This window comes from Conger conger, chromosome 15 (assembly GCF_963514075.1).
Source record: "Conger conger chromosome 15, fConCon1.1, whole genome shotgun sequence".
Taxonomy (NCBI): domain Eukaryota; kingdom Metazoa; phylum Chordata; class Actinopteri; order Anguilliformes; family Congridae; genus Conger; species Conger conger.
This window is the reverse complement of record NC_083774.1, coordinates 15,898,518-15,922,592: the sequence shown is the minus strand read 5'-3', so window position 1 is coordinate 15,922,592 and position 24,075 is coordinate 15,898,518. Positions and strand designations below refer to the sequence as shown.

The 24,075-nt window shown below is 46.0% G+C and overlaps 2 protein-coding genes across 5 annotated transcripts in view; one reads left to right on the top strand and one right to left on the bottom strand.

Annotated features, from left to right (window-relative positions):
- On the top strand, positions 1-3,440 carry dut (deoxyuridine triphosphatase). Of its 4 annotated transcripts, XM_061222067.1 has the most exons (8): positions 1-478; positions 526-627; positions 1,565-1,756; positions 1,962-2,053; positions 2,135-2,179; positions 2,411-2,485; positions 2,665-2,735; positions 3,227-3,440. In XM_061222067.1, exons 2-8 carry the CDS (start codon positions 554-556, stop codon positions 3,281-3,283), a joined length of 606 nt encoding a protein of 201 aa, XP_061078051.1. In that variant the 5' UTR covers positions 1-478; positions 526-553; the 3' UTR covers positions 3,284-3,440. The 4 variants fall into 4 exon arrangements, with proteins under 4 accessions (XP_061078051.1, XP_061078053.1, XP_061078052.1 ...); XM_061222069.1 differs by lacking the exon at positions 526-627 and having other exon boundaries at positions 3-368; XM_061222068.1 differs by lacking the exon at positions 526-627 and having other exon boundaries at positions 3-435.
- Positions 3,441-6,845: 3,405 nt separating this feature from the next.
- LOC133110992 (fibrillin-1-like) overlaps positions 6,846-24,075 on the bottom strand; it is a 56,941-nt gene continuing 39,711 nt past the window's right edge. The window contains exons 40-66 of the mRNA XM_061221119.1: positions 23,902-24,027; positions 23,287-23,409; positions 22,879-23,037; positions 22,033-22,098; positions 21,798-21,923; positions 21,362-21,484; positions 20,434-20,559; positions 19,772-19,888; positions 19,073-19,198; positions 18,276-18,395; positions 17,976-18,101; positions 17,562-17,714; positions 16,206-16,268; positions 15,889-16,014; positions 15,407-15,526; positions 15,102-15,224; positions 14,226-14,357; positions 13,664-13,789; positions 12,592-12,798; positions 11,797-11,922; positions 10,969-11,091; positions 10,690-10,806; positions 9,350-9,478; positions 8,900-9,019; positions 7,999-8,227; positions 7,466-7,640; positions 6,846-7,280 (exon numbers count right to left, since the gene is read on the bottom strand). Coding sequence (XP_061077103.1) covers positions 6,900-7,280; positions 7,466-7,640; positions 7,999-8,227; positions 8,900-9,019; positions 9,350-9,478; positions 10,690-10,806; positions 10,969-11,091; positions 11,797-11,922; positions 12,592-12,798; positions 13,664-13,789; positions 14,226-14,357; positions 15,102-15,224; positions 15,407-15,526; positions 15,889-16,014; positions 16,206-16,268; positions 17,562-17,714; positions 17,976-18,101; positions 18,276-18,395; positions 19,073-19,198; positions 19,772-19,888; positions 20,434-20,559; positions 21,362-21,484; positions 21,798-21,923; positions 22,033-22,098; positions 22,879-23,037; positions 23,287-23,409; positions 23,902-24,027 — 3,788 coding nt within the window. The 3' untranslated portion in view covers positions 6,846-6,899. The remainder of the gene's footprint in view (positions 7,281-7,465; positions 7,641-7,998; positions 8,228-8,899; positions 9,020-9,349; positions 9,479-10,689; positions 10,807-10,968; positions 11,092-11,796; positions 11,923-12,591; positions 12,799-13,663; positions 13,790-14,225; positions 14,358-15,101; positions 15,225-15,406; positions 15,527-15,888; positions 16,015-16,205; positions 16,269-17,561; positions 17,715-17,975; positions 18,102-18,275; positions 18,396-19,072; positions 19,199-19,771; positions 19,889-20,433; positions 20,560-21,361; positions 21,485-21,797; positions 21,924-22,032; positions 22,099-22,878; positions 23,038-23,286; positions 23,410-23,901; positions 24,028-24,075) is intronic.

The window sequence follows — 24,075 nt, the reverse complement described above, 5'->3', positions numbered from 1 at the left end:
TTGGTATCTACGGGAATTAACCGGGAATGGCCTGGTCACGCAAATAACGTTAGAATACCAACGTTGCATTGGGTAGCTAGCGAGCTGTCGAAGAGCAACGACAGATAAGCTCCGTATAGTCAACGTACAGAAACTACAAGCTACCAGAAACCATATTGACGAACGCAGCTAAAGCACCTAGCTGCAGGACAACCGAGACAACACCATAGCACACGGAACTTCGGTCTGTCAGCAAGTTTGCAGTTCAGTTGCCAGTCAACCGGGCGGAACAACTTTCAAGAAGAACAAAATTGCTCATCGTGTTACGAAGACCGAATAATTTTACTTCTGGAGTCTTTTTCCTGCATTCTTGTCTGTTTTAGTCCAAAGTGAGCAACCCTTGCCGTAAGGGGATGCATTCATTATGTATCTGTATTTTATAGCTCGTGACCAGGGGTACGTATGTAATTTACGCTGGTTTATATTGTGGTGGCGGGTTCGGGTTCTCCCTACAGGAAAACTGTGATACACGAATAGCAGAATATTTGCAAGAATCAATATCAACGTTCTAGCGATGATTTTGTGGAAACGCTTGACGCAGGGAAGGATCAAGACACGCCAGATTCTGCGAGCGGGTATAGAGTTCCGGTTGGTATTTTGTTACTTTGTTATTGCATAGTTCCGGTTATTGCATAGTTACACGTATATCCTGTTAGCAGGGGCGTAGGTTTCATTTCAACATTTCCCCCTGGAAATTTTGAGCATCTCTCACTTAATTTCCTGCATTCTGGTGAATTTTTATGAAACAATTTGCTCCTCTTCTGCATCAAATTATTGTGTACATTTATTTTATTTAGGTAAAGGAAAATACATCATTCACGTAGGCTAACCATATAGTGACTTCCCTCAGTTCAGCTTCCTCATTGTTTGCCGCAAATCTTTCAGACCGTTTGCAAACACAGCGAACAGAATGCTGACGGAAAAAAATTAAATTGTTTGCAAACGTTCGCCTGTTTGCTGAACTTTAACGCACCTCAGATAACTTCAGGCACAAGTTATAAACTAGATAACGTTAGCGTTTCATCCGCAGATACTCTCATTCAGAAACACTGAAGGTAAAACAAGCGTGATAGCTACTTAAACTAGACTCACTACACTATCATACTTCCGCAACGGTAGACATATAGCAACTGCGAGTCAGCGTTGCCGGCAGACCCAGCAAGGTTAAGATGGTATGGTCCAGTAGGGGTGTATGAAATAATTGTAAAATAGGTAAGAAGGATATCTAAGCGTTTAGACCCTTTGTGCTGTTATCTTTACCTGTATTAGGGAGGAGGTTATCATTCATTATGTTTTTGGGGGGGGGGAACAAATTCACCTCTTCTAAATATCGAGGGGGACATGTCTCCCCTGTCCCCCCTTAAATCTACGCTCCTGCCTGTTATCATAAATTATGTAAATTTTAGAAGACAGTTGAATTGGCGGGAGACACGGAGTATTTAAAGCTAGGCGGCAAATATGATCATTTAGGTTACTTAGCTATATTACTGCAGCCACTTCACATTTTAGTTGTATTCTTTTGCAGACAAAAGTCAAACATGCCATGCTCAGAAGTTTCAGAGACGACCAATGGCTTGTCTACCTCTCCCGCAAAGCGTCTCAGGGCAGAAATCGAACGTGAACCAGCCAAAGCCATCCTGAAATTCGCCAAACTATCCGAAAACGCAACTGCTCCAACGAGGGGCTCCTCCAGAGCCGCAGGTTATGATCTTTACAGGTAATTTGGGTCAGACTTCGTAACAATATAGCTTAATATAAATAGAAAATAAGTATAGCTAGCTATATTGTTACCGCTAAAAAAACACTCGTCCACCAAATATGCAACTGTACGAATTCAGTCGCGGTTTCCAGGTTGTTCTTGATTACCTAGCTAGAATTTAATGGCGGGATTTAACGGGGAGCTATTTTCTTTATTTTTGCAGTGCGTACGACTACTCTGTAGCCCCGCTGGATAAAGCTATTGTGAAGACCGATATTCAGATCGCTGTTCCATCTGGGTATTACGGCAGAGTTGGTGAGCTGACCTGTTAAATTGCAATTTATTGGCAAAATGTCAGTTTCATGGTTCAAATATTATTTCCTATCTTTTCCTTAGCCCCACGGTCCGGGTTAGCTGCAAAACACTTCATCGATGTTGGAGGTAACTTAGCGTTTGTTTTACATGTATACATTGTTGTGCACATGTATGACATGAGGTTGTATTTTCAGCGTAGTTATTGCGATTATCTGTACGTTTTTTCTGGAAAAGTCGCCGAATCTGTAAATGGCAAAGGTGTTCGTTGAATTGACGAAATCGGCTATTAGCCAGCAGCCGTATATGAGGGATTCCCTTGTATGCAACTAATTTACCTACTTTCCGTTACTGCTGAAGCCGGGGTTGTTGATGAAGACTACAGAGGAAACGTCGGAGTCGTTCTCTTCAACTTCAGTAAAGAAACGTTTGAAGGTGACCATTTAAAAAAAAAAAAAAAAAACACCTATTGTGCATTTTACCTAGTTGCTCTCACACTTTACCGTGGAAAATTAAGTGGCATCATGGAATTTCACTGAGATTGAATTGTTTGGATTAAAAAAAAGTATATATAGATATTAAATGTAACTGAATTTCTGTATTCTAAATGGCAGTAAAAAAAGGAGACCGTGTGGCCCAGCTAATCTGTGAGAGAATCTGCTACCCTGAACTGGAGCAGCACGATGTAAGTTGCTACCTAAATGCCGCTTCTTGCATGTGAAGCAAGGGTCTCCAACCTGGTTCTGGAGTGACAGTTTGGTTTTTATTTGCTCATTAAATGGCTGGCATTTATATAGCGCCTTTATCCAAAGCTCTGAACAATTGATGCTTCTTACGCACACTCACTGCAATTGGCTGCCATGCAAGGCAGCAACCAGCTCGTCGGGAGCATTTGGGGCTCAGGTGTCTTGCTCAGGGACACTTCGACACACCCAGGGCGGTATCGAACCAACTGCCAGACAACTGCTCTTACCGACTGAGCCAATGTTTCCATTTAAATTAGTAACCAATTAAGACTGAAACTGGGTGATGGGAGTACTAAGTTAATGTAATCAAAACGATGCTTATCGTTAAGTGTTGTGTCATGACCAACTGCAGCAGACCCTGTAGTAGTCCAGGACCAGGGTAAAGGATCAAGTGAAAAGAACACCATTAATCCTGTCTCTCCTCTCTTAGACACTGGATGAAACTGCGCGAGGAGCTGGCGGGTTTGGGTCAACTGGCACAAACTGAGTTGCAGTTTCTTTGTTTTGTAAGTTAATGTAATAAATGCTCCTAAAAAGCGTTATAAACATGGGAATTATTTGCTGTAATCATCAAATTGTACATTTGTCTTAATTTTGAAGATGTCTGAAGTTGCCATTAAAGCATTGTTAGGCTGTGAAACAAATGTGTTGCTGGTCCCTTTAATAATATTCAGCAAACAAAACATGTCCAGGCAGATTTGGGGTTTGTTCATTCTTTGTCTCACCAGAGTGTGGTGCTAAAGGTACAGGAATTCATAGTGGCCCGGTTCATGGTAGAACAGAAAACCATTTTGTTCACGTAATTGAATGAGCCAAATTAAGTGTGATTACCAGTTACTGCCATGCCATTTTTGTGATGTTAAATGCCTGTTAGCTGTGTTTTTAAGGTTATGGGCATTTTGCATTGTCTACCACCCCCCACCCCCTGAAAAAAATGTCAACTCAAATGTTTAACTTAATACAAGTTAAATGACAAGTCCTGAGATGCTAGTTTTATGCTTTTGTGCTTTGACTGTTGCATCCAGTACAGATCATAGGTGTCAAATGACTTGCCTTAATGTAGAAATAGGAAATTAAGTCTCCGTATCTGGTAAGGAAAGCCCTGAGGAGGACACCAGATCCTCCTAGCCATTTAGGTAAGGGCTCATTTCCCCAGGTAATGGTTACAGATGGGCAGCTACAGGAGATATCCTGTTCAAAGTACCTTCAGGAAATACAGCCAGCAGTGATTTAGAACAGTGGGTTTTTTTTCCTTTTTCCCTGCTTCCCAGTGACACATTTTCTCATTTTACAAAAATGTGGTATGTGCTTGGTTTTCAAATGCCCTACGGTCTGCTTGGAGGAGTCCGATTTTATCCACTGGGATTACCCTGCGAGTATGTTGTGAACATCTGGGCAGGAATACAAATGAGTGACATTTTTGGGGAGTGTTCCACATTCATCATGCAAATTTATAACCCTCAATATTGATCATCTGGAATGCATGCTCTAAATCTGTTGATTCTCTGACCCAAAATGATTTTTAAATGGGAATACAAACTGCAATGAATACAAAAAAAAATGCACCATTGCATGTCGTGTATAAAAACGGACATCATAAATATGACTTGAACAGGCTTGGTAAAATATACTGTATAGATTTACACTGAAAAGATCCAGTGACGCCTGTCATGCATCTAGATGAAAGCTGTGGCAAATGTGTCCAGTGAGATTTAGAGTGGGACATTTGTTATTGCCTAGAAATGAAACATGCCAATTTGCACATCAAAATCCATGTCAAGAAAAGCAGTTCACAAAATCCAGGAATGCACAAACGCCCTTTTCTAGAGGGCTGGTGTATTCACTGATTTAAAAAAAATTCAAGTCCGCATTCTAGAATTCTTAAAGGCACATGTTAATTTGGCGTTAATCAGTATTGATTGTTCCGTCAGCATATTGTTCAGTTCAGCCCATTGGAATCACATACAGTATGAGTGATCTTGCACCTTAAAGGGTTAAAAAGCAGGGCCTCATTCCTACCTTCTGCGTTATAGCATCCGCTTGGGGGCAGAGCTGAGCACGTCTCCTGGGCTGCCAGGTGGTTTCCTGTAGGCTTGGGAAGGAATAAAATCCAGGTCACAGACAAACCTGCAGGAGGGTATGATTAAATCTTCCTGCTGCTGGCTACTGCTCTAACAGATAAATCTTTTAACCTTGGATAGTAATCGCTGAAGAGCGGCTTCCGTCATGTTCACATCTACTACTTGCTGTAATGACAGTTTACTTCACGCAATGAAGGAAAACCTGTATCGCAAAAGAGTGGTGGCCTCTATTCAGGCGTTTTGAGAAGCAATTCCCCTCACTGTCTACCACTGCTCTCCTGTTTGTTTTTTCCTCCAAATTGGAATCGTATGCATAATTATTCATTATTAACTAATAATGAAATTAGCTTTCATTTGACCAATGATATTCAATGGCAGAATTGGGGGTAAATTCCATATGCAAAAGAAAAGTTTAAGTCTAGAGCGGACTGGAACAGCATCCATATCCCCTAGCACTAAACTCCATCCTCTATAAGCACCCCTTCGGGAATATTGTACAATATTTTGTCAGTTCTTGTTTCCTCTGTTCTTCCATCAAATAGGCAGATTTACGCATTCCATCTAGCCCTTGTTTTTCATTAATCTCAGAAAATACACTTTGTGAGAAACCAAGAAACCACTGTTCAGTGCCGGTCACCACACGGTGACAGATGTAGAAGCTTCTGGAATAAGTAGAAAGAGACACTAAATTGGTTCCATGCATTAAAGTTAGAGAAAGCCTCCAGACACTTAATCTCTCCAGGCTCAACATAAAAAGTCGTAGGGGAGTTTTAGATAATTGATTTCAGCCCCAGTTAAATCAAAGGAACAAGCAGTCAAAATTATTTAGTGGTGAAGGTCACACTGATAGCAGAAGTATTTTTCCAGCAGAAATGTTGATGTATGGGATGTGTGTAAGCTTCTACAACATGAGCTGGGGAGTTGTGTGCATCAAATTCGCTCCATACTGAGGGTAAAATAACAACCATAGCTGGGCCCCTTTCACTCACTTTTCAGAGACCATATAAAAGGTTCATGGGTACAGGAATCAAGATCCTTTGGGGAGAAGGTGTTGGGAGCATCTCGGATCGACATGTAGACAGAGAGAGCAAACTCAGCTACATCAGTATGACAGCTCCTTTACACGGAAAACATGTTTTATTGTGAAATTACCGAGATTTAAACCCCCTCACTGATGCAACGAGACACTGGAAACGAGTGATAGTTTCATTCCTCTCATCCTGGACGATGGCATGGACAGCAACAATGTGAGGACATTGTTACGATGTCAGACATCAGAACAACATACACAACTACACACAGAAGAATTTTATCATTATAAGCACCATTACAAAAACCCTTCCATATCGGGTTTGTCTTTATCTTATTTAAAAATGCTTCCATGATTAAAAAAGTGGTATGATTACAGTATAAACACACAAAAATCGCACGTAGTACAGAGAAAACCGACCACGGAGAGACCGTGGAGATAAATTTGGTTGCAATGATAACTTGAATTTTTCACGAGACACTTCAGAGAGGTTGCCGTTTGGCCACCGCATTTTGTAAATATATCAGTCTATTGATAAAAAAAGGAAGTTGTTGCTAGCACCAATTAATACTGTATGATAAAAAAGCAGACATATTTCAGTTTGGAAGATGGAGGAAAAAGATTGATCAGGAAAATGTCCAAACAGACTTTAGCTTGTGTCAGGCGGTGAAAACTCAGCATCAATGCCACCATGTCATCCAGGCAAAAGCGTCAGGAGATATCTCACTGCCACTGCCTTTCACACAAGACCTGAGAGCGAGTAGATGGTTTGGGAAAGATTTCAACCTCAGGCTTCCACCCTCCACCCCCCTCCAGTTTCACACTTCTGAATGAGAGCCACCAGCCTTGTTTCCGAGCAGAAACTGTCAGGAATAAGAGACCCCCCCCCACCCCCAAACCCCCAGTTCCCCTCGCCCCAGACACTACCCCTCCCCCGATCCACCCACATCTCTTTGGATACAAGCCTTTTAATTTCATCCCCTCGCAAAGAGTTAATGGAGGACGATCTGCACTTTCATTTTGAGTGCGTCTCCCAGCTGTCCCGTGAGGTAGTCTTTGGTGTTCTCCTCCTCCAGTCGAGCGATCTCCTCCTTCCTGTACAAAGGCACACTGCCGATCTGGAGGTAGTACGCTCCAGGAAGCACTTTCTTCTTGGTCAGGTGGAGGTAACTGACTCCGTCCCTGTGGTTGATTTTGAAGAGGCCGTCGTCGTTGCCGAATTCGATGGCGTACAGGACGTGGTCGGTCAGGGTGGAGAGGGCGGGGATGAACTCCAGCAGGTGCTGTTTGTGGTTCAGGTCACTGATGTTGAAGCTCAACAGCAGGGTGTCATCAATGTCTACACTCGCCAAGCTGATGGTCTCTTGTTCATTCTGCAAGTCCCAATCAAATACGACATCCCAATTAATGCAAAAACTGAATCAAATATGATTTTCCAATCAAAAGCAGATCAGAGCGGATTAAAATAACCACTACTAAAACAAGACAAAACAAAAATCAGAAAACACTTCAATTTAAGCCCTGTGTTTAACAGCAGCTGAGCTGGAAGCCCATTGACCTGAGAGTGTGTGTGTGGCTCCTCAGTTCCGTTCGTGCTGCGGCGGGTCCTGCCCTTCTTGGGATAGCCGTTGATTTTGCACTCATAGCACGCCTCTGGTGAGAGCGCGTTATCGTCCCCAGGGCCCCCCTGCTCAGCTTCTGGGGGCCCCAAACCTAACCCTGAGACACAGTGCCTGGGACACAAACACGTCACAGGAGTCAACATAAGAGCTCTGAGAATTTTTATGCATTTTAGCACTGATACCTTAATTAACTCTAAAAAAACAATAACACATCACACAGAATCAATCAGAGGACATCTTTCACTCAAATTCGAGGCATGGAAATTAATATCAGTGAATTGACTTGTTATTTATGCAGGACCTCATTAATGTATACAGTATTTCAGATAAAGAATGCATAATTCTGTACTTTTCAATTAATATAAAGAGCTCTAGATTCAGTTGTTAGCCCATTCTGTTTGGCGTCACCCCGAATCCAAACACAGACGGTAACACTGGGCGTTGGAGAGGCGCGGGGCGGGGGGCTCACCCGTGCCCGGCCCTGTAGAACCCGGGGGGGCAGGCGCAGAGGTAGCCCCCGTTGGTGTTGGAGCAGCCGTGGCTGCAGGGGTTTTGGGAGGAGCATTCGTTGACGTCCTGGCAGCCCGATCCGTGCTGCTGGAAGTCGAACCCGGTGGGGCACACGCAGCGGAAGCTGCCCAGCGTGTTGTGGCAGTTGGCCTCGCCGCACACCTGGCTGCTCTGGCACTCGTTCTCATCTGCGCGGCAAACAGGGCCGCGTGGCCCCCACCGCGTGTGAGAGGCCCGTTCACACGAACAAACCATAACTATAACCATAACTATAAATATGTAGATACAGTGACAAACAATAACTATAACCATAACTATAAATATGTAGAAACAGTGACAAATGACAACTATGACCATAACTATAAATATGTAGATACAGTGACAAATGATAACTATAACCATAACTATAAATATGTAGATAGTGACAAACTATAACTATAAATATGTAGCTATAACTCTGAATATGTACATATCGTGACAAACGATAACTATAACCATAACTATAAATATGTAGATATAGTGACAAACGATATCATTGGAATGACGTTCAGAGTGATTTTTTCAAGCCGCATGAACGATAAAACATTGACAGCCAATCAAAAATGTACAGAGCGTCACGTTAAAAAATGGAAGATGACATAATACTAAAATTCATTTTAAATAAATGTAAACATAGCAGAGAGACTATTTACAGACGGTTATCAGTGTGGATGCTCACAACCTTCTGGTAATAGTTACAGTTCTTGGTGTGGACTGGGCTTCAGAGACAGATCTGTGATATTCTCCGCTCACTTCTTAGTGCACAGGCAGGCAGTACAGTGGGTTGTGCAATGCATTATGGGATTTGCTGCGGTGCTCACCCACGCACTGGTTCCACTGGTAGTGCTGGAGGTAGCCCTGTGGGCAGTTGCACCGGTACCCGCCAACCATGTTCTGACAGCCGTGCTGGCAGTGGTGGGTACCGTCACACTCGTCTGTGTCTGATGGGCCGAACAGACATACACACACGCGCACACACACATACACGCCGACACAAACACACAGAGACAAACACACACTCTTAACCACAGTATGCCATGGGACGGTAAACATGGGCAATTGCACTGACACAGATGACTGACAATGGGAAGTGTTTCTGTTAAACACTTTTTTAAACATTAGAAACACGCAGACCACAACATCAGCTTTGGCTTCTTCAGTGGTCACATGAGTCTGCCACCCGTGTTTCCAGAAAGACGCCCCCCCCCCCCCCCACCCACCCCCCCCACCGCGTGCCACATCCCCGAACATTGAGACCCCAGGTGCCGGACCTTCGCAGCTGTGTCCCCCGGGGTCCATGGAGAAGCCACGCTGGCACTCGCATCTGTAAGTGCCCGGGCTGTTCTGGCAGACCCCGTTCGACCCGCAGACACCCGGATCTGCAGTGCACTCGTTATTATCTGCACACAGAGGGGAGAACACAGTCAGAACACTACAATAATGTACAAATATAAACCTAAATAATAAACGCATTTGAACTTATGATGTGTGTGTGTGTGTGTGTGTGTGTGCGTGTGTGTGAGCATGTGTACACATAATTATATCTGTACTGAGCTACAAAATGGGTGGCAGAAAAAATAGCCAAATAGCCATTAGGAGTGAACTTTTGTTCACGATTAATAATGAGCTAAGCCTGCATACATCATGGCTCCCAAACCCTGGTCCTTATTAACCACGGGGTGTGTTGGTTTCTACAGTTACTCAGCACTTAATTGGTCAATTAAAGCAGTCCATTATGCAGTTCTCACACCCCACCTAGTTTATTGGGTATGAACGGTTTGCTGATTACAGGGTGAAAATAAAAACCAGCAGACCCCGGGGCCCTCCAGGACCAGGGTTATGGAGAGCCGGTGTAGGCTATAACCCAGGGTCTGTGGCGCCTGTATGCTCTGTGTTTATATCATTATGCTAGGGAGGAAATGCGAGCCAACAGCCAGGCAAACCCAGCAGGGCTGCCAAACCTCGTGCCACAAGTGTGTGAGCTCTGCACGACAGACATCCGCAATTCACCTGACCAGAAGGCCGCTACCAATTACAGTTAGCCCTGAAACCCTACAGTGGCTGAAACCTTAAGTAGAGTGGCAAGGTTCAGGCACAAGCGTGGTTTAGCTCATTGAAACCTTCCCTGCGAGGTGACCACACCCGGCTTGTCATTTCTTGCCGATTAGTGGCTTTCCTCTGCGTAACGGTTACCTCATTTCACAGGCTAAACACTGAGCTCATGGGAGCAGCAGCAGCGATTGGCAACACTCACCGTATCCATGGGAACAGGCAGCTCAAAGCTACACAACAGGTAACTGTTAAGTCATTGTAATTATAAATATGCCAAGCTTAATTCAGCATTCTACATATCAAATTTTAACTGGCAACTCTGTGGACCATAAATAATGGACTTCAAAGGAGTTTTTAAGTCAGCTTGAGTTTAAATGGAGAACAAAGCTAAGCACTCCCTACAGCATAGCATGGCTTACCCTCTCTCAAGTATGCTGTAGTACATTGTGTGTGTGAGTGTGTGTGTCTGTGTGTACGTGCATGTTTATGTGCGTGTGTGTGTTTGTCGGACAGGATGTGTGTGGGTTCGAGTGTGTCTGCACAAGTGTGTGAGTCTTACCTATGCAGGTGGTGTGATGCTGTGAGAAGCCAGGTGGGCATTTACAGGTGAAGCTGCCGATGGTATTCACACACAGGAACTGGCAGTTGTGCTTTTTTGTTGCACACTCGTCCAGGTCTGCAGGAAGGAAGAGTCACAGAGAGGAGAGCGATACAGCACTGCTCATTCTCAACCTGATCATTCAGCTCTATGAATGGACAGTTTTAAGTAAAATGGAGGCCCTTGTTTGAGATGCGATTGCATGTAATGAGTATGCTGTGGCTAACGGAAGCTCCAGACCTTTGCAGCTCTTGCCGTCTTCCTGCAGCAGGTAACCCCGAGGGCAGGAGCACTGGTACCCCCCATCCGTGTTTTTACAGATGAAGTTGCAGGGCTTTGGAGCCTGGGTACATTCATCCACATCTAGGACACCAAGAGTCAAAGCAGATCTATAAAATCACACCTCAAAGCACAATGTGAAGCTGGTAGGGAAGGTATGCCCAAAGTTATGGTAAATGGTAAATGGTTGGAATTTATATAGCGCCTTTATCCATTACATTACATTATTGGCATTTGGCAGACGCTCTTATCCAGAGCGACATACAGTTGATTCGATTAAGCAGGAGACAATCCTCCCCTGGAGCAATGCAGGGTTAAGGGCCTTGCTCAAGGGCCCAACGGCTGTGCGGATCTTATTGTGGCTACACCGGGATTAGAACCACCGACCTTACGTGTCCCAGTCATTTACCTTAACCACTACGCGACAGGCTGCCCCAAAGTGCTGTACAAAGCACTGTACAATTGATGCTTCTCATTCACCCATTTATACACACACTCACACACCAACGGCGATTGGTGCCATGCAAGGCGCCAACCAGCTCGTCAGGAGCATGTGGGGGTTAGGTGTCTTGCTCAGGGACACTTCGACACGCTCAGGGCGGGGGATCGAACCGGCAACCCTCCGACTGCCAGACGACCGCTCTTACTGCTCTTACTGCCTGAGCCATTGTCGTTATGAGTTTATTTGCCGGCCTGAACCTCAGCAATGCCAAAATATAGGTTCAGAAAATATATACAAAGGAAGAATGTTAGCAGGTATTGGTTCTTATATTTTGGTGAATCCCTCACCCACGCAGGTGGTCCTGGTGATGTGTGTGGTGTACCCCGGCTTGCAGATGCAGTTGTAGGAGCCGAGAGTGTTCACACACTGGCCGTTGCGACAGAGGTTGTCCATGATACGGCACTCATCGATGTCTGTAGGGCAGAATGAAAAGAAGACAAAAAACAACCTTCATCAATCTGCCTTCAGCACGCTGCTACAGCACAGAGAGAGCAGCGGCCTGGCACAGCAGCTGCAACAACAGGAAAGTCCCTAATTCCACCAGCTGTCCAGGGAATCTGCCACTGCAGTCTCATATTCTCCAAGAGCCACTGTTTCCCTTACGGTCACCTGGGTGCCAGACCTGGGTCAAATATGTCATCATTTTGGATTCAAATACTTTTCTGTGCTCGATTGTGAGCGTTTCATCTGTTCCAATACACCGGACAAGCTCAGTGAAGCAATACACACAAGCTCAGTAAAGCATAGAAACGTATTTGAACCCAAAACAATTACATATTTTACCCAGGTCTGCTGGGCGCACCTAACATTGGCAGGTCTCTGTCTGAGGGGATATCAGTACAGAATTTACCTTACAACTAATTTCCACCAATGTGTACCCCCAGAACTCAGCCTGAAAGCATCCCCCTAAAACATGGAAACCTGTGTGGAGCGGGGCCTCTGTGTGGAGCGGGGCCTCTGTGTGGAGCGGGGCCTCTGTGTGGAGCGGGGCCTCTGTGTGCAGCGGGGCCTCTGTGTGCAGCGGGGCCTCTGTGTGCAGCGGGGCCTCTGTGTGCAGCGGGGCCTCTGTGTGGGTGGGCTACCTTTCCCATCGATGCCGTAGCCGGGCCCCAGGGGGCACAGCTTCTTGAAGGTCTTGGTCCCGCTCAGGGGGCAGAGCTCACAGGTGGGCCCCCAGCCCCGCCCACTGTTGCAGCAGCACTCTGACTTGGAGACGCTGACCCTGCTGCTGGAGGACTTCTGGCACAGGGTTTGGAGCACTTCGGTGAAGCAGAAGCCCTGTCTGTTATCTGCAGGGGGGAGGGAGAGGTGTCACTGAGGTCACATACTACCCATAATGCACCTCCACGAAGCACAACCCTTCTCTGTTGTCTGCAGGGGGGAAGGAGAGGCGCCACCCTCTACCCATAATGCACCTCCATGAAGCAGAACCCCTCTCTTATCTGTAGAGGTAGGGAGGAGGTCACAACCTGCCTATAATGCACCTCTGTGAAAGAGAACCCCCCCTGCCTATTAGGGGACAGATCTCCAAGGTTACAGCCTACCCATAACACGCCTTCTACAAGCCTGCTCTCCTCAGGGAAGCAATACTGAACGGGATGTTGGCAGTCCAAAATGATCCCTAGTCAGACTCCATCTAATTAAGTCTGTGTAAATGCTACTCAAGGAAAGAAGACAGGAGATGAAAATCTGCAGTAAATGCTGCTCCTGTTACTGCAGTGACAGCGGTTGTCCAATGGCCCATTATGCCACAATGGCTGCTATGACCAAAACATAAGTGTCTGGATCACAAGGGGGTGGGGGTGCTCTTCATTTACTGAGTTACTCTCACAGGAGTCATGTTAATACCTGGTAGATTTGCAGTCAGGAAGGAGGTAGAGTGATCGCTTTAGTTTTGATAGCAGCAGCCGAGTGATTTTCACCTTTAAAGGGGCCTGTGCCCCTCAGGACACCACAGACGAGGAGTTTGTGCCGTTTCCATGGCATCCTCGCACCAGGAAGGAAACTGCACCTGATAAAAGCAGCCCTCTCTCTCTGTGGGTCTGTTGGAATGTCAGTGTGTACCCGTGTACACAGTGTCTCTCTGTCTCTCACACACACACACACACACACACACATACACACACACACACACGAGTGAGGGGTGATATTTACCGATACACTCCGTCTGCGTGGGGTTGGCGATGAAGCCGTCGTTACAGCTGCATCGATAGCTGCCGATAATGTTCTGACAGCGACCGTTCACACAGATACCCGGCTTGGCAGAGCATTCATTCAGATCTGGCCCAAAACACAACAGGAATGCGACACACAAACAATGTCCACACACATGACAAGCAAACTAAAGGGCTTTGGCTTGCATTCTATCAACATTTGTCCTCAACTGCAAATGCAGGCACTAGGCCTTTTCTTCTCAACTGCAAATGTGGGTGTTAGACCTTTTCTTTGCAAACTCACTTTGGCGAGTTAGTTTTAGAGATTGTTGAACTCACCAAAGTGTATTTGTGAAGAAAATAGAAAGTTAATTGTGAGCGAATGCCCTGGTGGCCATTTTATAATGCTGGAACCCACAACGGTAAAGAAGGAAAACCATAAAATACACTATAAAAGCAGTGTCTAACAATTACCGTTTTTCAGCAGCCAACATAGCAACGGCAGGCCTGCAACAGTTTACATAAACATGACTGCAGTTCAATGTGAGGTAAAGCAGGCTTACCCATACACCTGTCTCTGCTGGGCTGCGGGATATACCCCGGGGAGCAGATGCACATGAACGTGCCGATCAGATTCTTACAGGTCATCCCCTTGGAATCACAGTCATGGATGCCTTCCTCACACTCATCCTGGTCTACAAGATACACATTTGTGTATGAGTGTGTGTGGGTGGGCGTCTGCATAATAATATCAACAGGTATTAAACATGTGTGCTTAGAGTGGTGCGAATGTGTGTGTAGGGCGGCGACGCATTTACACGGACACACATGCAGTATGTATGGTGCATGCGTGTGCATACGTGTGAGGGCTTGTATATGCGTGTGTGTGTGTGTGTGAGACAGTATGTGTATGTGTGTGTGAAGATGCGTGTGTGCTTATGTGTGTATGTGTATATGTGTATAACATGTAAGAGTCTGTAAACAACCATGTCAATAAAAATCACAGCTTTGGGCCACCCTGAGGGAAATGTAATCCTGTTCTTTATGACTGTTTAAACAGTGGGATAATACCCACTTTACTGATGTAAAGTAATGTAAACACTATGAGAGCGAGTGACCACACCTGCCAACACTTACTGTCTGTATGTCATCCAACAGTCCACCCACTGTAAATCTACATGACATCAGGCATGCATGCAAATACTTTTCTGTGCTATATTGATCTTGCCTAGCACAACTGAGCCAACCAAGAGGACCAGAAGGTCGGGTGTGCACTTTTTGAGAGCATTTCATAGGTTGCAATGCACAAGACAAGCGTAGAAAAGTATTTGAACCGAAAACTATTACGTATTTGACTCAGGTCTGGTCTGTGAGCGTCTGACTAAAATTGTGACAGAAAGGAGCGGTTCTCTGATTGGCTGACTAGGGGAGTGACTCACCTTTGCACATCCTGCCATCATCACGCAGGACATAGCCAGTGGGACATTTACACTCATAGGAGCCCTCCGTGTTGACACAGCGGAAGGCACAGAGCAAAGGATTCTGGGAACACTCATTCACATCTGCATAGACAGACAACAGATAAATTAACAGCCTCCAGATCTTTGAGCGAATCTATTCAGAAATATTTGCTTTGACCTTCATTCAGCATCAATAAGTAAATCAGCAATAGATCAGTTCACATGACAGTGCAGTAAAGGCACGCAGTTTTAATTTCAGAAAGAAATAAAAATGTGGGCGGTACCTTCGCAGGTCATCATGGGCCCGGGCTCGTAGCCCTCATCGCAGGTGCACTCGAACGCCCCCACCACATTGGTGCACGTCCCGTTGCCACACGGGTTGCCCAGCCCACACTCGTTGATATCTATGTAAACAGTAAAGTATAAAGTATAACTCCCTCTCCCTCTCCATCTATCTTCCCTCTTGATCTCTCTTCCTCCTTCTCTCTCTTCCTTTGCCTCTCCCCCTTCTCTCCCTCTCTCCCTTCCCCCTCCTTCTCTCCCCCTCTATCAAACTCTTTCTCCCCACTCTCTCTCCCTCCCTCTCTCTCTCCCTCTCCCTTCCCCCCCTGCCTCTCTCCCTCTCCCTTCCCCCTGCTTCTCTCCCCCTCTATCAAACTTTCTCCCCACTCTCTCCCTCTGCCTCTCTCCCTTCCCCCTTCTCTCTCTCTATCACCACCCCTCTCAAAATGGCGGACGCGGTTGCCATTAGGCCAGCACGGCTCACCTTCACAGTTGATCCCGGTGAAGTCCAGCCGGAATCCGAAGGAGCACTCGCAGCGGAAGGAGCCGTCCGTGTTGATGCACTGGCCGTTCTTGCAGACGCCGGGGTGGTCCGCACACTCGTCTATGTCTGCCTCACAGGGAACGTTCATCAGCATTCGTGAGAAAGTGTGAGAGACTAGCTGCCCTGGACTCAATCAGTCAATCACTCAATGTAATCTTTATTTGATGTAGTGCTCTGCATCTGTCACACAGATCACAGTGGGCCTGTTCAGACGGCAGTGTAACGATAAACATGTCGACGTGGGAACGCCATCTTACCTATAGTTTCACCATCAGGCCTGGTGAAATGGCCAGTGCCAGAGCAGAGCAAATTGTAGCCCTCTGGCAGAGAAAACACAAAAACAAACCTTATTTATAAACACGAGCCATTGCTGAACAACCTCTGCAGTGTACAGGGTAACTTAAACGTGACAAATATTCAGACAATTTGAATGCAGAATTTAACAGTTAAAAAAAAAAAATTACTGAAAGTGGCTTGCACAAATGATTAGACACAATGATCAGTAAATCCATTAATACTTTTTTAAAAGGTCTCAACTTGATGGACTTATTTGGCCTTAAATTAAACCAGATGAGAACCATTTATTCATGAACGCTCCCCTCTGTTCTAAGCTTGTGTTTTGAAGATGAGAAGATATCTACAGTATCTGCCTGCAGCGTGGAATTTCCACTGTCGGAAATATGAAGAAATGAAAAATCTCTTATAGAACTGCATGCAGACTGGTCAGGTACAGCATGCAACACAAAACCCACATATCACTGCAAAGGACCTGCAGTTTAGTGACACTGGAGTAGTAGTGTATTATTCCACTGGGCAGCGTTACTTACACAAACATAATCTGCATGGAAAAGTCATCAAAAGTGAATTCAACTAAATATCAAGAAATCCTAGAAGCTAATGTCCCAGGGCCAATGAAAAAATTGCGGCTGAAAGGAGTTTGGCTATTTCAGCAAGACAATGATCCAAAACTTAAAATCAACCTTGAACTACTTAAAGGAACAAAGGATTAAGGTTTTGGGACGGCCTTCACAGCCCCCGGAATATTACTGAATATCTGTGGGGAGATCTAAAACACCTAGTGCATCCAAGAGGGCCTGAGAATATTACTGAACTAAAAGTTCTGCAAGGAAGAGTGGGGAAAATATTCTTAAAGCAAGAATAGAATGTCTGTATGCTGGCAACAAGAAGTATTTGTAAGCTCCGATTTCTGCTAAGGGAGGTGTAATTAAGTACAGACTGACAGGGCCAGAATTACAGTTCTATTTTTTTCAATCTTTGAAACTCCGCAAATAAAAAGTATTTGTGCATGACCTTTTCTGAAATATGTCAGGTTTAAGTTTGCTCTTTTCACGTAAAATCAAATACAAATAATAATAAGCATTATTATGATAAGCAATGAAAACAATAATAAATCAGTTGAAATTGTACTTCCCTCGAGGGTCTTGGTTATGGGTATGCACTTTGCACTTTGTTGTACGTCGCTCTGGATAAGAGCATCTGCCAAATGCCATTAATGTAATGTAATGTAATGTAATAATCATAACAATCCCTTCTTTAGGAAAATATCCATGTTGTGAGAAAACAGTCCCCCCTCCCCCCCCCCCTGTCCTCACCCTCCTCCATGGTGGGGCAGATTTCGCAGGGGTTGCCCCATCCCTGTCCGGGCAGCATGCTGCAGCAGCACCGGGCCTTGGTGGTGTTGCTGGGCTGGGCAGACTGGCAGACTCCATTCTCAAACTTGGAGAAGCAGTAGTTCACCCGGACATCTGGACAGAAAAAAAGAACAAAAGGACAAAGCAAAGATAGATGCTCAGAGGACATTTCTTGCGGTTTTGTCGTTTGTAATTATTTTTGAACCTTTATTATTGTTATTTCCCTCCACAATTACAATGTCCCATTGTAGTTGAAGGCCAGTCTCAGTGAAACCTCTGGTGTAATGGAGGACAGGGTGTGCTGCCAGACCCCACTTCGTCCCCCGCTGAGGGGTGAAGTCCACCGGTGGAGGCGCAGAGACGGGGGAGATTTACCATTGCACCTCCTCCCTGAGGAGGACAGCTTGAAGCCTGGGGGGCAGACGCACTTGAAGCTGCCTTCCGTGTTGGTGCAGGTGCCGAACGTGCACAGATCCGGGGTCTGTGAGCACTCGTCCACATCTGCAGATGAAACAATACAAAACTATCAAACAATCGGCTGGTCTGGAATCAGCGTTCAGAGCAGTCACGATGGTCGAGAGGGCTGTAGGTGTACAAAACCATCAAACAATCGGCTGATCTGGAATCAGTATTCGGAGCAGTCGGGAGGGTCGAGAGCGCTGCAGGTGTCGTTACCTTCGCAAGTCTCGTCCACCAGGTAGTACCCGGCTGGGCAGATGCACCTGTAGGAGCCGTCCAGGTTCTGACACGTTCCCGGGCCACAGGTTCCAGGATTCACCAGACACTCGTTAATATCTGCGCAGGAAACGTGAGAGCAAAATATTTCACCTGCTCATTCTGAGAGAAGCCTCAGCCATATGTTTGTAAGGGATGGAGGAACTTTATGTGTGTGTGTGTGTGCATGTGTGTGCATGCATTCATGTGTGTACGTGTGCATGTACTGTATGTGTGCAGGGGTGTGTGTGTGCTGTAAATGATCATTGTTGCAAACGATTTCCCAATGATCCAGCCCAAAGAGGTTTTGCAGTTGGCTTTCCATGGAAACATTGAAACAACGTTTTGTAAGCAAAACAAGATGGGCCCAGCAAAGGCATTTTGATGCAGTGCATTAACGTAGTTTATGTTATCGAACATGAAACATTATGTAGAAATGAGTCACACCCGTCATACCCATGCAGTATAATAAACCTTTCAACAACTGGCATAAACAGGGAAAGCCTGCACTCATAACACCACAAGACATCTAGAAAATAAGTCCTTCTTCAACAGTGAAATAGTTTTAAAATCATGTATATAAATTCCCTGATGCATTTGCTATTTACACACCCCACCCCAAACCAGTAATAAAATGTTATGGGGAAAAAAATGATGAAGTCATGTCCAACTAAGATAAGTGCTGTGAAAGAGTGAGAGAGGAGAAGAGGGAGTGAGGGCGGGTGAAAGAGCAGGATGATGCAATGGCGGCCCCTCACCCACGCAGGTGCGGCCATCCGGCGTGAGCTCGAACCCGTCTCGGCAGAAGCAGAAGAAGGACCCCACTGTGTTGATGCAGTCGCCATTCCTGCACAGGCCCCTCAGTGAGGCGCATTCATCATGGTCTGAAACAGACCAGGACAATCACACACAGAGAAACAGACCAGCACAATCACACACAGCAACGTGTGCATTCCTGCCTCACCGGTCTGAAAGAGACCAACACAATCACACACAGAGCAACGTGTGCATCCCTGCCTCACCGGTCTGAAAGAAACCAACACAATCACACACAGAGCAACGTGTGCATCCCTGCCTCACCTGTCTGAGACAGACCAGCACAATCACACACAGAGCAACGTGTGCATCCCTGCCTCACCGGTCTGAAAGAGACCAACACAATCACACACAGAGCAACGTGTGCATCCCTGCCTCACCTGTCTGAAACAGACCAGCACAATCACACACAGAGCAACGTGTGCATCCCTGCCTCACCTCTCTGAGACAGACCAAGACAATCACACACAGAGCAATGTGTGCATCCCTGCCTAACCTGTCAGAAAACAGACCAACACAATCACACACAGAGCAACGTGTGAATCCCTGCCTCACCTGTCTGAAACAGACCAACACAATTACACACAGAGCAACCAACCAGAGAGGAAACATTAGGAGAACATTGTGTTTGTGCAGCTCACCGACGCAGTCGCTGTTGTGGGAGAGCTGGAAACCGGGGTAACAGAGACACCTGTACGAGCCCACGGTGTTCTTACAGGTCCCGTTCCCACATGGCTGTCTGTCACACTCATCCGCATCTGTAACCACAGAAACACACCTCGAACACTAATCGCCAGTAAGACTAGTCACCCAAAGAACTCGCATCTATATGATCACCAGTATAACATCTTTAGTTCTTTGTCATATGGTGGATTCACATAGGTTTTATAGAGTTAGGTTTAAGCAGGCATAGACTTAGGGATTAGTGTGTTGGAGGTGACATTTGAAGAAACCAAATTCCAGATGGACTGTATAACTATACCAGTATATACAGTCCATGTATAGGAAATTGGATGAACAACTCGGGTTGAATGTTAAATGCTGTTGTGTCTACATTTGGCTTAAATGTCTCAAGCTGCATTCTTAGTTTTAAATCAACTGTAACAAGAGTTTACAGAGTCCAGGAGGGGCCACATGTGCTCTATTAGAGTTAAAAGTACTCCAGCACAAAATAAAGAGCGCTGTGTACCTGTTGTGTGTCAGTGCAAATGGCCCCTTGTTCTCCACTGACCTGCAGCAGCTGGTTAATTAAAGGTAATGCGTTGCGTTTCATCAGACCTGCTGCTGAACTGAGGGGACCCACCGATGCACATGGAGGAGTCGGCTGTTGCCTTGTATCCGTTGGGGCAGACGCAGCGGTAGCTCCCGAGGGTATCGACGCACTGCCCTGGGTTGCAGACATTCGGGATCTCCACACATTCGTTCCGATCTGCAGGGGGTAGGCATGCCATGACCAATAGAAATACACATGTGCACCTGCTTTTTTAATGAATTAATTTTTTTTTAAACAGAAAATGTTTTAAACAGCTGCAAATTCCCAGGCCTTGACTCATACAGTATTTATTGATTCTCCCTTCAGTGCAAAACTGGAGCCTTCACTCTAAATGAGTTACTTTCTTCCACTTTTTTTTTTTTTTTTTTAACTTAATTTTTAAAAATCTTTGAATACCAACCTGAGGTCAGCTCTCCCCTAAATCTCCACATTATTTACACAATACTGATAACCACAGAAAAGCTGGAATATGAACAGAACATGTTTTCCACACGCCTTGGCTTCAAGGCATTATGAGATGCTGTTTTAGTACAGGTCCCACTGCGGGTTGTGTTCTTCTGGACATTTAAAAGCAGAAAGAACGGGGCCATGACACGCCCTGAGAAAAGCTGTGATCACACAGTCCCTGTCGAGTGTGCTGTCAAGCATCCCCCCTGAGATGACATGATATCATTTAGAGACGAGGACCATCCCAGAGTGAGCATAAAAACACACACAATGGTCTCATTATCAACAAAAATACCGCAACAACAACAGAACGTTCCTCCAGGAACATTTGAGTGTGTTCCCCCGTTATTTCACACAGAACCGGCAACAGACCGAGTCCATGTCACTCTCAATCCCCGACATGTCACTCTCAGTCCCCCCCCCCCCCCCCCCCCCCCCCCATCACCTCCTACATTTGGTACAGTCTTAGGCCCAACACTTGATGTGGTTGAACTTCACAGCTGGAACGTACCAAGACACTGGCCACTGGGGGTGAAGCGGTAGCCTGGCTTGCATTCACAGCGGTGGCTCCCGGGCAGATTGACACACACGGCGTTCTGCTGGCACACCGGGCCGTTCTGGCACTCGTCAATGTCTTCAGTGAAGTGCCACGGCATTGTAAAAACACACACAACACACAGGTCACAACAGAGGCAAGGCCTCCACCCCACCCACAAGGAAAGTACACAGTCATTTCAGTGGTCGACACAACGCCACATGTACCCACTTACACAAATGAGCAGCTTGTACCTGTAGCCACCTTCACAGATGAACAGTTTGTACCTATAACAGCTTGTACCTGTACCCACCTGAACAGATGAACAGCTTTTACCTGTATCCACCTTCACAGGTGAACAGTTTGTACCTGTACGCACCTTCACAGATGAACAGCTTGTACCTGTACCTACCTTCACAGACGAGCAGCCTGTCGTTATAGACAAAGCCCATGGGACACTCGCAGCGGAAACTGCCAATCATGTTGATGCACACGCCATGCTGACAAACGCTGGGGGTATCCCGGCACTCGTCGATGTCTGGGGGGGACGACAGAACAGCAGTGACCTCCCCAAGCAGCAATTATCTTCTGTTAAATAAACGAATGCAAATGTAATAGCAAGGTGAAATTTACGCCCGAATGCTTACCTACAATCTTGCCGTCCTTTTCAGTAAATCCGACTCTTTCAGAGCCACACAGGGCGACAAACTCAGCTGGGGGGACAGGCAGGCAGGCAGGGATGAGGCAACACAGGAATATAAGAGTGCTCGGGGATCAGAGCAGGAACAAAGGAAACTCTCCCCCAAAAATCTTTCGATTAACACAGCCACAAGTTCATTACAATCATTCTTCGAGAGCACACATATGCCCAATAACTGTATGTGTCGAAAAGGCTTTAATATTAAACAAACACGTGATGTGATATTAGCTGATATGAACATGAACATCTACGTACATAGTGTTTCTCCCCCAACAAATATTGGCTTTCATGAATACACTAAGCAAAACAGCTTGGTAAATGTACTGGTCTCTGATGTTGTCGCATCGAGTTAGGCCAGAGTAAACGCAGTTATTTCAAAGTAAATTGATAGCGAAATGTCATCCTGCGTTCTCCTCCGACAACACCCTCCCATCTGCACAAGGGACCCATTACGTGTACATGTTGTTCTCCGCAAACATTTGTCTCTCCATCTTAGCTGGGAAATCAACACATCTGTTCCATTCGTTTCAACACCGGCTCCATCCACATTATGCTGTCTGCACCTCAAAAAGACAATTTCCCCGTGAGAACTACATCAACTTTCTGAGAGGATGCGGCTACATGTGTGCCAAAGACCTGTATGGAATCCATCTGAAACCTGTTTTCTGGAGTTGCCACACCCCAAAAGCAGTTAACTGGTGGAGCGATGCGCTGTTCTTAACCGCGTCGCCGCGCAGGACTGCAGGGGGGTGCGTGGCGCTGTTATCGGGCGGGGCCGTGCGGCAGTACTCACTGGTGCTGGGAACCGGGCACTGCTCGCAGGGGTGGTTCCAGGCACGGCCCACATTGTAGGAGCAGCAGCACATCTTCTTGGTCATGTTGGAGGCCAGCTCTCCGTCGCAGCTGCTGTTGTCTGAGTAAAACTTCCTGTAGCACAGACTCTTCCTCATGTCTGAGGGGAAGATGAGAGAAACACATCTCTTCACCGCAGGGCTTACATATGTCATTCTTTCTTTGGCACTGGTCACAAAATATTATTTGCACGTTAAGACAAGTGTAATATCTACGAGTAAAACATAAATACGTTTCTAAAATAGAAATCATTTTTGTATAAGACGCCTGTAATATCTAAGAATAAAACTAATTCTCACCCTCACACACTCGCACAAATGAGCGCACACTTGCAAATGCAGTTTCTTACCCAAGCAGTTGTTTCCTCCATTGACTTGCATGTAGTCCGCGGGGCAAATGCAGGTGTAGTTCCCGATGGTGTTGTAGCACTGCCCCGGGCCACAGATCCCTGGTCTTTCACACTCATTCACATCTGCAAACCAGAAACACAGGAACGCTTTCGGAAAGCCGCCAAGACCGCAAATGCCAGCTAAAAAATAGACTGCTTGGTTTTTTAGTACACTTGTAGAAACGTGCCTCAAGACTGCATGCACTCCTCCAACAAAATAAAATGCAAGAAATGGCGTGAGACACTCTCTTTCCCCGATAGCACTGTGCCGTTCAGCTCAAACTGTTTTTCTCCATCCCAGGGGAAGACTAACCAAGCACAGTTGGTCGGGGACTGGTCGTCAGCCAATTTCCGCACAGGATCAGGAGTAACACGTGTAAATTCTCCTAACGTAAGGGCTCATGACATCAGTCTGGCCATCGGACATCCCTTTCTGTGGGGCCTATAACTACAGGCCAAGGAGCCAATCATGTTTCAAAATTCAGTTCTCAATTTAATATTAACAGGACGAGATCAATAAGGCATTAAATGTGCTTTGAATGGCGAAGGATTCCCTGAACAGATTCAGATCCGTACCCTCACAGATCCTGGTGTCCTCATTGAGCACATAGCCTCTGGGACACTGGCAGTAAAAGCTGCCAAACGTGTTGATGCAGGTTCCTCCCTGGCACAGACCTGGGAGCTCCTGGCATTCGTCAATGTCTGGAAAAGAGGAAAAGTCCAACCCTGAGCTCAGCCTGAGAGCAAATC

Bases quoted from the DNA above. Each gene is read 5' to 3' on its own strand.
- dut (XM_061222067.1), top strand. From the start codon at position 554: ATGATTTTGTGGAAACGCTTGACGCAGGGAAGGATCAAGACACGCCAG. The intron at 628-1,564 runs GTTGGTATTTTG...ATTCTTTTGCAG, and splicing joins CGAGCGGGTATAGAGTTCCG to ACAAAAGTCAAACATGCCAT. The intron at 1,757-1,961 runs GTAATTTGGGTC...TTATTTTTGCAG, and splicing joins GCAGGTTATGATCTTTACAG to TGCGTACGACTACTCTGTAG.